This window comes from Scyliorhinus torazame, chromosome 17, assembly GCF_047496885.1.
Source record: "Scyliorhinus torazame isolate Kashiwa2021f chromosome 17, sScyTor2.1, whole genome shotgun sequence".
Lineage (NCBI taxonomy): Eukaryota > Metazoa > Chordata > Chondrichthyes > Carcharhiniformes > Scyliorhinidae > Scyliorhinus > Scyliorhinus torazame.
In genome coordinates, this window is record NC_092723.1 from 23,560,838 (window position 1) to 23,573,578 (window position 12,741).

A 12,741-nucleotide genomic window follows, 5' to 3' on the forward strand; every position below is an offset into this window, starting at 1 on the left:
GGGAGTGCTGCACTGTCGGGAGGTGAGTACTGAGGGAGCACTGCATTGTCAGAGAATCAGTACTGTGGCAGTACGGCATTGTTGGAGGGACAGTACTGAAGGATGCTGCACTGTCAGAGTGTCAGTACTGAGGGAGCAATGCACTGTCAGAGGGTCAGACTGAGCGAGCGCTGCACTGTCAGAGGGTCAGTACTGAGGGAGCAATGCACTGTCAGAGGGTCAGGACTGAGAGAGCGCTGCACTGTCAGAGTGTCAGTACTGAGGGAGCAATGCACCGTCAGAGGGTCAGTACTGAGCGAGCGCTGCACTGTCAGAGGGTCAGTACTGAGGGAGCAATGCACTGTCAGAGTGTCAGTACTGAGGGAGTGCTGCACTGTCAGAGGGTCAGGACTGAGAGAGCGCTGCACTGTCAGAGTGTCAGTACTGAGGGAGCAATGCACTGTCAGAGGGTCAGTACTGAGCGAGCGCTGCACTGTCAGAGGGTCAGTACTGAGGGAGCAATGCATTGTCAGAGGGTCAGGACTGAGAGAGCGCTGCACTGTCAGAGTGTCAGTACTGAGGGAGCAATGCACCGTCAGAGGGTCAGTACTAAGCGAGCGCTGCACTGTCAGAGGGTCAGTACTGAGGGAGCAATGCACTGTCAGAGGGTCAGGACTGAGGGAGCACTGCACTGTCAGAGGGTCAGTACTGAGAGCGCGCTGCACTGTCAGAGTGTCAGTACTGAGGGAGCACTGCACTGTCAGAGGGTCAGTACTGAGGGAGCACTGCACTGTCAGAGGGTCAGTACTGAGGAAGCAATGCACTGTCAGAGGTTCAGAACTGAGGGAGCACTGCACTGTCAGAGGGTCAGTACTGAGGGAGTGCAGCACTGTCAGAGGGTCAGTACTGAGGGAGTGCTGCACTGTCAGAGGGTCAGTATGAGGGAGTGCTGCACTGTCAGAGGGTCAGTACTGAAGAAGCACTGCAGACTGTCAGAGGGTCAGCACTGAGGGAGCACTGCACTGTCAGAGGGTCAGTACTGACAGAGTGCTGCACTGTCAGAAGGTCAGTACTGAGGGAGTGCTGCACTGTCAGAGGGTCAGTACTGAGGGAGTGCTGCACTGTCAGAGGGTCAGCATGAGGGAGTGCTGCACTGTCAGAGGGTCAGTACTGAAGAAGCACTGCAGACTGTCAGAGGGTCAGCACTGAAGGAGTGTGGCACTGTCAGAGGGTCAGAAGTTCTGCACGGTCAGAGGATCAGTACTGAAGGAGTGCTGCACTGTCACTGGGTCAGTAGTGAGAGAGCGCTGCACTGTCAGTGGTCAGTACTGTGGGAGCAAGGCATTGTTGGAGGGTCAGTATTGAGAGAGTGCTGCACTCTCAGGGAGTCAGTTCTGAGGGAGCACTATATTGCCGGAGGGTCAGTCTAGAGGCAGTGCTGCACTGTCAGAGGGTCAGTACTGAAAGGGGGCTGCACTGTCGGAGGGTAAGTACAGAAGGAATGTTGCACTGTCAGAGGATCAGTACTGAGGGAGTGCTGCACTGTCAGAGGGTCAGTGCAGAAGGAATGTTGCACTGTCAGAGGATCAGTACTGAGGGAGTGCTTCACTGTCAGAGGATCAGTACTGAGGGAGTGCTGCACTGTCAGAGGGTCAGTACTAAAGGAGTTCTGCACGGTGAGAGGGTCAGTACTGAGAGAGCCCTTCACTGTCAGAGGATCAGTACTTTGGGAGCACGGAATTGTTGGAGGGTCAGTACTGAAGGAATGCTCTACTGTCAGAGAATCAATACTGAGAGAGCGCTGCACTGTCAGGGGGTCAGGATTCAGGGAGCACGCGGGCAGCATGGTGGCGCAGTGGTTAGCACTGCTGCCTCACGGCGCCGAGGATCCAGGTTCGATCCCGGTTCTGGGTCATTGTCCGTGTGGAGTTTGCACATTCTCCCCGTGTTTGTGTGGGTTTCGCCCCCACAACCTAAAAGATGTGCAGGGTAGGTGGATTGGACATGCTAAATTGTCCCTTAATTGGAAAAAATGAATTGGGTACTCTAAATTTTTTTTTTTTTAAAGGATTCAGGGAGTACGGCATTCTTGTAGGGTCAGTTCAGAGGGAGTTCTGCACTGTCAGAGGTTCAGTAATGAGTGAGCACTGCATTGTTGGTGGGTTTGTACTGAGGAGCACTGCATTGTTGTTGGGTCAGTACTGAGGGAGTGTAGCACTGTCAGAGAGTCATTAATGATGGAAGCTGCACTGTCAGAGGGTCAGTACTGAGGGAGTGCTGCACTGTCGGGAGGTGAGTACTGAGGGAGTGCAGCACTGTCAGGGGGTCAGTACTGCGGGAGTGCAGCACTGTCAGGTGGTCAGTACTGAGGGGGCACTGCCCTTTTGTGTAGCTTACACTCTGGTGAGATATTAAAGCAAAGCCCTGTCTGCCCTCTTGGGCACAACAGGAGAGTTCTCATGTCCTGTCCAACATTCATCCTGCAACATCTCCTAATTAGGTTCAATAAGAAAACTGGCATTAAAGGCTGGCAAATCTTTGAGATAAAAGTCTGGATTTAAACAAAAGAACTGAGTAACAAAGAGTGAATGATCACCAGTTCAGTGTAAAATGGAGCTTTGTTCAGCATCTGTATCCCACACACAGGAACAAGAGGAGGCCATTTCGCCCTCGAGCTTGTTCCACCAATCAGAGAGTGGCTGATTATAACTCAACTCCACACAACCCCTTAGTCCCATACCTCCCTATACATTTGGTAAACAAGACTTTATCAATCTCAGATTTAAAATTAACATTGATCTGAAAACAATACTAAACTCCACCTTTCCTCTCAAAGAAATGCTTCCTAATTTCACTCCTTAAAGACCTGGCTGTCATTTTTAAATGATGTCCCCGAGTACCAAACTCCCCAGCCAAGTTTTCCCGATCGATAATATAATAATATTAATAATCTTTATTCGTGTCACAAGTAGGCTTACAATAACATTGCAATGGAGCCACACTCTGGCGCCTGTTCGGGTATACAGAGGGAGAATTCAGAATGTCCAATTCACCGAACAAGCACGTCTTTCCGGATTTGTGGGACGAAACCGGAGCACCCGGAGGAAACCCACACAGACACAGGGAGAACGTGCAGACTCCGCACAGGTAATGACCCAAGCGGGAATCGAACCTGGGACTCTGGAGCTGTGAAGCAACAGTGCTAACCACTGTGCTATCGTGCCACCGATTCCCACTTATCCCACACAAGGTTTTGAAAACTTTGATCAAGCCAAAATGCTTTGTGCAGAAGTTTATGACACTTGCGCTGAAACCTCGTCAAGACTGAAGATTACAATGAAACCACAACTTGAGTTTTAAAACCAACTCTGCAATTGTAACCTGGACTGAAACACGAGCCCCATCTACCTCACTCAAACTAAGAGCCTAGGCTAAATCTCCAGTCAGAAATCCAACTACTTACGCCCTTTGTAAATGACTCCAATGGGCACCGTGGGCTCCACGCTCACCAGTATGATGGGCCTGTCCTCTGTTGTTTTAGGAAGGAAGTGCACCTCTTGAGTCAGCTCCAACTCCAAGCGATGCCCCTCGTAAATGAACTCTTGGCTCTGAGGCGAGATCTTCGTCTGTTTGAAGATGGCGCCCAATAATATGTTGATTCTGTGAAAAACAAAGGCAGGATTTTGATGCCAAAATGATGAGCGGACACGAACCTACCCATTCTGTCTCAATTCTTCTCATCTCTATATTTTTTAAATCAATGCTTTTATGATTATTGCAGACACCAACAATGCCTTTTAACAACAGCACAGTCTCTCTCCTGTTTCCTTGCTGAAGTGTCATTAAAAGGCATTCCAACCCATTTATAGACATTGAAAATGCAAGTTTGGGATCTGCCAACCAATATTTCATCATTACTTCCTCTCTCCTACACTTCTCAATCTGTATCTGATCTTGACTCCCTCATCACAAACAGTGACCACCTTTTAAAACAAATGGCGGTGAAACCTCTTTGGACTTCCTGAAAAGTTTCTATGAAATGCAACCACTTTCTCCAGATCAAACAATGAACATGTTGACATCTCAGAACTCTAGTAATTCAAGAGGATTTCAATAGTTTAAAAAAAAATTTAGAGTACCCAATTCATTTTTTTCCCCAATTAAGGGGCAATTTAACGTGGCCAATCCACCTAGCCTGCACATTTTTGGGTTGTGCGGGCGAAACCCACGCAAACACAGGGAGAATGTGCAAACGCCACACAGACAGTGGCCCAGAGCCGGGATCGAACCTGGGACCTCGGCGCCGTGAGGCCGCAGTGCTAACCCACTGTGCCACCGTGCTGCCCCAGGATTTGAATAGTAAGTGGAGCCTGGGACTGGCTAAAAGTTGGGTGACGTGAAGAGGATCCAAGCAGGTTCGTGAAGCTGAAGCCAATGCACAGAGCTTTTCATTATTGAGAGAGTTTATTGAATTGCAATAAAGGCCACTGCAGCCGGCATGGATTGAACCACCTACCGTACCGGCGGGAGCAGACGGCGCAGGCGGGCTCCGGGGTCCTGGGGGGGGGGGGGGGCGGCGATCTGGCCCCAGGGGGTGCCCCCACGGTGGCCTGGCCCGCGATCGGGTCCCACCAATCGGCCGGCGGGCCTCTGCCGTGGGGGCACTCTTTTTCTTCCGCATTCGCCATGGTCTTCACTATAGCGGAGGCGGAAGAGACCCCCTCCACTGCGCATGCGCGGGGATGCCGTGAGCGGCCGCTGACGCTCCCGTGCATGCGTCGCCTGGCGAAGTCCTTTCGCCGCCGGCTGGCGTGGCGCCAAAGGCCTTTCCCACCAGCCGGCGGGGTGGAAATCACTCTGGCGCGGGCCTAGCCCCTCAAGGTGAGGGCTTGGCCCCTAAAGGTGCGGCGTGACGCCGGAGTGGTTCCCGCCACTCCATTATGCCGGATTCCCCCGCCCCGCCGGGTAGGGGAGAATCCCGGCCCTGGTCTCCAGCTTTTACTCAAAGCTCTGACTGGCCGTCCGTTGTCCATGTGTGCTCTGGTCAAAGGTCAGTCCTTGGCTCATTGCGTACTGATGCTTAACTCTGAAGCTGGCAGTTTTTGTCAGTGGTGGTTTGCCATTGCCTTCCCCTCTCAGGAGCAGGCCGAGGGGGAAGGTCCCAAGCCTACCTCAGCTGTAATCAAACCCATGCGGGGTTTGTGTTCACCTGAACCACACGCCATCCATCTAACCAACTGGTTCCAACCAGAACACCAACACCTAATGCAATTGCGTCCCGAGTAGCCCGGCGCAGGATATTGTTAATGTGGAAAGAAGCCAAGCCCCCGGGGGTGGAGACCTGGATAAATGACATGGCAGGGTTTATAAAGCTAGAGCGGATTAAGTTCGTCCTAAGGGGGTCGGCTCAAGGGTGCACCAGGCGGTGGCAACCGTTCGTCGAATACCTCGCAGAAAGATAGATGGAATGGAAAAAAGAAGGCAGCAGCAGCAGCCCAGGATCGGGGGGGGAGGAGGAACCAGAAGGACTCTCAGGGTTGTTAATGTATACTGTATAATATGTATAGGTCGTTGCGACAGATAATTATATATTGGACTGTTAAATTATATTTTTGGAGAGTGTTACTTGTGATGAGGCAGTTGCCAATTAGGGTTAGTTTTCATTTTTGTTATTTATTATTTATTCATTTTTTGTTTATAAAATAGGTCATTGTTATTTGTGTTGTTATAATATTGTGTAAAGGATGCACAATGTACTGTGTTGGTTGACCAAAAATTTTCAATAAAATATTTATTAAAAAAAAAAGTTTGGCAAAAGCATTGCAGTTAACACTGCCTAGCAAAATACGAAAAGATGAGGTACTTAACGCAGTATCTGCACATTTACGTTTGCCTCAAGTCAATCAAAATGACCGTGCTCCCAAGGTTTTTGTTCCTGTTCCAGTGCCTCCCCGTGTTTATCCCGAAGGCTTTTTTCAGGCGGGTTAACAGGAGTATAATGGGGTTTGTGTGGGCGCGAGGGACTCAGAGGGTGAGAAGGGTGTTCCTGGAGCAGAGTAGAGATAGGGGGGGGCTGGCGCTGCCCAACCTCTGTGGGTACTACTGGGCGCCAATGCGACGATGGTGTGCAAGTGGGTGATGGAGGGGGAGGGGGCTGCATGGAAGAGGCTGGAGACGGCGTCCTGTGTGGGCACGGGTCTGGGGGCGCTGGCAACGGCGCCGCTGCTGCTCCCTCCAAGGAGGTATACCACGAGCCCGGTGGTGGTGGCGGCCCTCAAAATTTGGGGGCAGTGGAGGCGGCATTGGGGGGAAGTTGGGGCCTCGGCGTGGACCCCATTACGGGGGAACCACCGGTTCGCCCCAGGAAGAACAGGTGGAGGGTTTTCGGGGTGGCACAGGGCAGGGATACGAAAGTTGGGGGACCTGTTTGTGGACGGGAAGTTCACGAGCTTGGGTGAGAAGTACGGGCTCCCCCCGGGGAACACCTTCAGGTACTTACAGGTAAGGGCGCTTGCCAGACGGCAGGTGGTGGAATTCCCGCGGCTACTGCCACACACAGTACAGGACAGGGTGCTCTCGGGGGGGGTGGGTGGGAGTGGGGAAGATCTCGGAAACATACCAGGTGATGCAGGAGGAGGAGGAGGCCTCGGTGGTGGAGTTGAAAGGTAAGTGGGAGGAGGAGTTGGGAGAGGAGATCGAAGAGGGGACGTGGGCAGATGCCCTAGGGAGGGTGAATTCTTCCTCTTCGTGCGCGAGGCTCAGCCTCATACAGTTTAAGGTGCTGCACCGGGCACACATGACCGGGACAAGGATGAGCAGGTTCTTTGGGGGTGAGGACAGGTGTGTTAGGTGCTCAGGGAGCCCAGCAAATCACACCCATATGTTCTGGGCATGCCCAGCGCTGGAGGAATTTTGGAAGGGCGTAGCGAGGACGGTGTCGAGGGTGGTAGGATCCAGGGTCAGACTGGGCTGGTGGCTCGCAATATTTGGGGTGGCAGAGGAGCCGGGAGTGCAGGAGGCGAAAGAGGCCGGAATTCTGGCCTTTGCGTCCCTGGTAGCCCGGCGAAGGATTCTCCTTCAGTGTAAAGATGCGAGGCCCCCCAAACGTCGAATCCTGGATCAGCGATATGGCAGGGTTCATTAAGTTGGAGAGGGTGAAATTCGCCTTGAGGGTCGGTACAAGGGTTCTTTAGGCGGTGGCAACCGTTCTTAGACTTTCTGACAGAACGATAGACATTGGTCAATGGCAGCAGCAGCTCGGCGGGGGAGGGTGGGGGGGGGTTACTTTATTTTTGTTTATGTTATTTACACTGGAGGGTCTGAGGGGGTGTATATACCTGTTGTGTTAAGTCGGGGTGTTAATGTTAATTTATTATTTATGTACAGGGGGGGGGGGGGGGAGGGGTTTGGGGGGGTTGCTTTTTTAGATTGTGTTTTGTACTTAACCCTGTTGGGTTCTTTTTTCTTTCTTATTTGGTTATCGATATTTTATGAAAACCTTTAATAAAAATTATTTTAAAAAAAAAACATTTACGTTTGCCTGTGATACAGTCTGACTCATTAGATATGGCAATGCTCCAGTGGCAGATTAAGCAATTTGAACATGAAAAAGAATTAAAGCAACTTGAACATGAAAAAGAATTAAAGCGGCTTGAATATGCAATGAAAGAAAGAGATAGAGATAGAGAGGGAAGAAAGAAACAAAGAAAGAGATAGAGAGGAAAGGGAAAAAGAGAGAGAGTTTGAACTTCGGAAAATGGCTCTGAAACATGAAAATCAGTTCAAATTGGCAGACGCAAAGGGACATTTACAGTTGGAGGAGATGGATGAGGATAATGAGACAGGGCATCATAGTCGAAGACGTGGTGGGGATCTATTTAAATATGTCCAAGCATTGCCAAGGTTTGACGAGAAGGAGGTGGACACCTTTTTCATTTTATTTGAGAAGGTAGCTAAACAAATGCAATGGCCACAGGACATGTGGGTATTACTGATTCAAACAAAGCTGGTAGGTAGGGCTAGTGAGGTGTTTGCATCACTACCGGAGGAGGTATCTGGAACAATGAGGGGGTGAAGAAATCCATCTTAAGTGCATATGAGCTAGTGCCTGAAGCTTACAGACAAAGGTTTAGAAATTTAAGGAAAGAATTTGGTCAAACATACATGGAGCTTGAAAGGCTCAAACAGAGTAATTTTGATAGGTGGATAAGGGCTTTGAAAATCGACCAAACGTATGAAGCTCTGAGAGAAATTATACTTTTGGGGGAGTTTAAAAATTCAATTCCTGATGTAGTGAGAACTCATGTGGAAGAGCAGAGGGTTAAAACTGTGAGATTAGCAGTGGAAATGGCAGATGATTATGAATTAGTTCATAAATCAAAGATTGGTTTCCAACATCAGTTTCAGCCGGTGAGGGATAGAAACTGGGGACATGAGAAATACTCAAGTGGTAAAGGTAAAGGTGATCTGATGGGAGACAATAAAGAGAGTGTACCTCAGATTAAAAAAGAAATCCAGGAGGGTGGAAAAGAAATGAAAAGTTTCAGATGTCTTCACTGTAAGAAACTAGGCCATCTAAAGTCACAGTGTTGGTGGTTGAAGAAAAGCACTGGGAAGGCTGATGTGGTAACACAGGATAAGACAGTAGTGTTTGTTAAAGTGGTAAAGGAAAGCCCAAGTGAAGCGAAGGAGGTGCAAACGATTGTACAGCCTGTTCAAGAAGTAATTGTTAAGAAGGTGCTAGATGTCTTTAAGGAATTTACTTGTGTGGGTAAAGTTTACACATGTGTATCAGGAGGAGCAGGTAAAGAAGTCACAATTTTAAGATATACAGGGGCTAGTCAATCTTTAATGGTAAGAGATGAGGAATTATGTAGTTTGGGAAGAATGTTGCCAGAAAAGGTGGTGATATGTGGAAATCAGGGTGAGAGGAGTAGCATTCCATTATATAAGGTAAGGTTGGAAAGTCCAGTGAAGAGTGGTGAAGTGGTAGTAGGAGTAATAGATAAACTATCTTGTCCAGGAATACAGTTTATCTTGGGTAATGATACAGCTGGATCTCAGGTGGGAGTGATGCCTACTGTGGTTGATAAGCCAGTGGAAAATCAGACAACTGAAGTGTTGAAGGACGAATATCCTGGGATTTTTCCGGATTGTGTGGTAACAAGGTCGCAAAGTCACAGGTTAAGACAGGAGGAGAAATCAAAGCGTGAAGATGAAGTTGAAGTGCAATTATCAGAAACGATTTTTGATCAGGTGGCTGAAAAAGAACAAGAACAGGTGGAGGATGAGGCGGATATTTTTAGTTCAGGAAAATTGGCGGAGTTACAACAGAAAGATGTAGAAATAAAATGGATATATCAGAAAGCATATACGGAAGAGGAATCTGAGAGTATACCAGAGTGTTATTACCGTAAAAGTGATGTCTTGGTGAGAAAATGGAGGCCTGTACATATGCAGGCGGATGAAAAATGGGCAGAAGTTCATTAAGTCGTATTGTCGGTAGGGTATAGAAAGGAGGTGTTGCGAGTTGCACGAGGTACCAGTGGGAGGTCATTTGGGAATAAAGGAAAACTCAAGCTAAAATCCAGGAACATTTTTATTGGCCTGGACTACATAAAGATGTAGTTAAATTTTGTCAATCATGTCACACATGTCAAGTGATAGGGAAACCTCAAGCAGTGATAAAACCAGCACCCTTAATACCCATTCCAGCATTTGAGGAACCTTTTACAAGGGTCCTAATTGATTGTGTAGGATCGCTTCCTAAAACAAAAAGTGGGAATCAATATCTTTTGACTATAATGTATGTGTCTACTAGGTTTCCAGAGGCCATTCCAGTACGTAATATTACAGCTAAAAGGATTGTGGAGGAGTTACTTAAATTCTTTACTAGATATGGACTAACCACAGAAATTCAATCGGATCAAGGATCAAATTTTACTTCAAAGTTATTCAAAGAAGTTATGGATAGCTTAGGAATACAACAATTTAAATCAACTGCGTACCATCCAGAATCGCGGGGAGCGTTAGAAAGGTGGCATTAGACATTAAAGACAATGTTGAGGGCTTATTGTCAAGATTGTCCAGAGGATTGGGATAAAGGAATCCCATTCGTATTGTTTGCAATTAGGAATGCACCTAACGAGTCTACCAAATGTAGTCCTTTTGAACTAATTTTTGGTCACGAGGTAAGAGGACCACTTAAATTGATTCAGGAAAAATTGGTGGGTGAGAAATCGGAAATTACACTATTGGATTAAATGTCAAATTTTAGGGAACGATTAAATAGAGCAGGTGAATTGGCGAGACAACATTTGAAAGTTGCACAAAATGTGATGAAATGGGTAGCGGACAAGAAATCCAAAGTTCGTAGTTTTGCCAGTGGGGATAAAGTTTTAGTGTTGTTTCCAGTGGTAGGTGAGCTATTAAAAGCTAGGTTTTGTGGACCGTATCAGATTGAAAGGAAATTAAGTGAGGTAAATTATGTGGTAAAAACACCAGATGGAAGGAAAACTCACCAAGTGTGTCATGTGAATATGCGTAAAAGGTACTTTGAAAGGGAAGGAGAGAAAAAGGAGGTTTTAATGATTCTAACTCAAAAGTGACGAACCAAATCCAGATGACTGTGAATTTGATATAGCTCAAATTAAATTGGAAAATGAGGATGTTCTTAAAAATTGGGATGAATTGTTAAGTTACCTTCCAGAGGAAAAACAAACTGACCTGAAAGAGTTATTGATATCACATGGACAAGTTTGGAGAGATAAATCAGGAAGTACTAAACTGGCTATACATGATGTAGATGTGAGAAATACTGTTCCCATCAAACACCATCCATATAGACTTAACCCTTTAAAATTGGCACAGGTTAACAAAGAGGTTGAGAGTATGCTTAAAAATGGCATAATTGAAGTGGGTTGCAGCCAATGGAGTTCACCCATTGTGATGGTACCTAAACCAGACGGTACCCAACGGTTGTGTGTGGACTATCGAAAGGTGAATGCAATTACAACAATGGACTCTTATCCTATCCCACGTTTGAAGGATTGCATTGAGAAAGTGGGACAATCTGCTTTTATTTCCAACTTCCAGACATTGAAAGAACATTTAAAACATCGTATGGAGTTCTTCGGTCGATTTCAGGAGGCGGGTTTGGTGATGAACCTAGCCGAAAGTGAATTTGGAGAAGCCCGAATCACTTTCCTTGCGGAGATTCCGATACCCTCAAGACGAAGGGAAATAATGCGATCTCTTAGCATGAATGAATTTGATCAAACAGTTGTGCAAAGGCTTTGTGGCGTGATTATTCCACTGATGGAATTGCTGAAGAAATGTAAAAAATGTCAATGGACAGCAGACTTTCAACAGGCATTTGACTGCCCGATAGCTGTGGTAACCAATGTTCCTGTATTGGAGAATTGCAAGTGGCTCTGGTCAGATTGAACTAAATTATCTGATTCTGAAGAGAAATGCCAAGAGTAGAGGAATGGATGGATCGTGCAGAGACTTTGTTCAAAGAGACTGTCAATCGAGAAGGATTGTGGTTGGAGGAAGAAGAACAAAGAAAAATGGGCTATATTATTATACCTGTTTGCGTGTGTTGTTTTTTTTTAATGAAAAGGTATATTTACTGTGTACATTTTTTAGTCGATGGTGCAAAAGTGAAAAATGAAACCATCTTGAAGTTGATAGTTTATTTGTTTTTCTTGGGGGAGGTGTCATGTGAGAGTACCTTTAAGACATGGATGTTTAAGCAATGTACCTTTAAGAAAACAGTGATGTCAGAGAGTGGGTGGAGCCGAGTTCAGGTCAGCCATTTTGAAGTTTGAGTTTGAAAAAGAGCTTGTGTGTGTTTGTGTGTTTCCAGAGAGCTGCAGTTTGTAAAAGCAGCTTGTGTGTGTCTGTGTGTTTCCAGAGAGCTGCAGTTTGGAGTTTGAAAAGAGCTTGGGAGTGTCTGTGTTTTCAGTGAGCTGGATCTCTGCCATGAAAGACTATCTCTGGATCATTTATGATTTAAACTCATAATAGTAAAGCCTTTAACCTGATGTGATTCTGTTTAAATGTGTTAAGTCACTTGAAAGTTTGAAGGAACATTTTGAGGAATTATTTACTGTTGTAATATTTTCGTAGTTATCTTTGAAGTAAGGGGTGTTAAGAGATCCAATGTTTATTTAAGATGTTAAGTTGAGTTTATGGAATAAACATTGTTTTGTGTTTAAAAACCCACGTGTCCATAATTGTAATCTCACAAGCCGTGTGCTCGGAAAAGCAACAAATACATTAAAGGGAGAGGTTGGTTGAACTCCATGATACATTTTGGGGTTCTGAAAACGCCTCGCCCATAACAGTACACTGAAGAGGTTGTACCATTAAAAGGATGCATTATGGTATAAGTAGAAGCAAATGGATAGATGGTGAAGTTGCCTCTTTATGTTGTTCATGGAACATGGTTCGCTAAGAATTGGGCTTATGTGGGAAACATTGACTCAATTAGTGGATTTAAAGAGCAACAACTTCTGAAGAAGTACAAGAAGGTGTTCGAAGATTCACCTGACTCTATGACTGGAGTTGAGCTACACCTAAAAATCAAGCCGGACAGCAGACCCAAATATCTCAAAGCTAGACCCGAACCTTATGCCATCATGCCTAAAGTTGAAAAAGAACTAGACAGATTAGTAAGGGCAGGAGTCATTGAACCTGTTGCTACAAGTAATCGGGCTATACCAATCGTTCCTGTATTAAAACAAGATGATTCAGTGA

At 46.5% G+C, this 12,741-nt stretch overlaps 1 protein-coding gene across 2 annotated transcripts in view; it reads right to left on the reverse strand.

The window, feature by feature from the left end:
• ikbke (inhibitor of nuclear factor kappa B kinase subunit epsilon) overlaps window positions 1–12,741 on the reverse strand; it is an 86,569-nt gene that overhangs the window by 33,551 nt on the left and 40,277 nt on the right. For both annotated transcript variants that reach the window (XM_072480200.1, XM_072480201.1), the window contains one exon: window positions 3,443–3,639. In XM_072480200.1, the coding sequence (XP_072336301.1) occupies window positions 3,443–3,639 (197 nt within the window). The remainder of the gene's footprint in view (window positions 1–3,442; window positions 3,640–12,741) is intronic.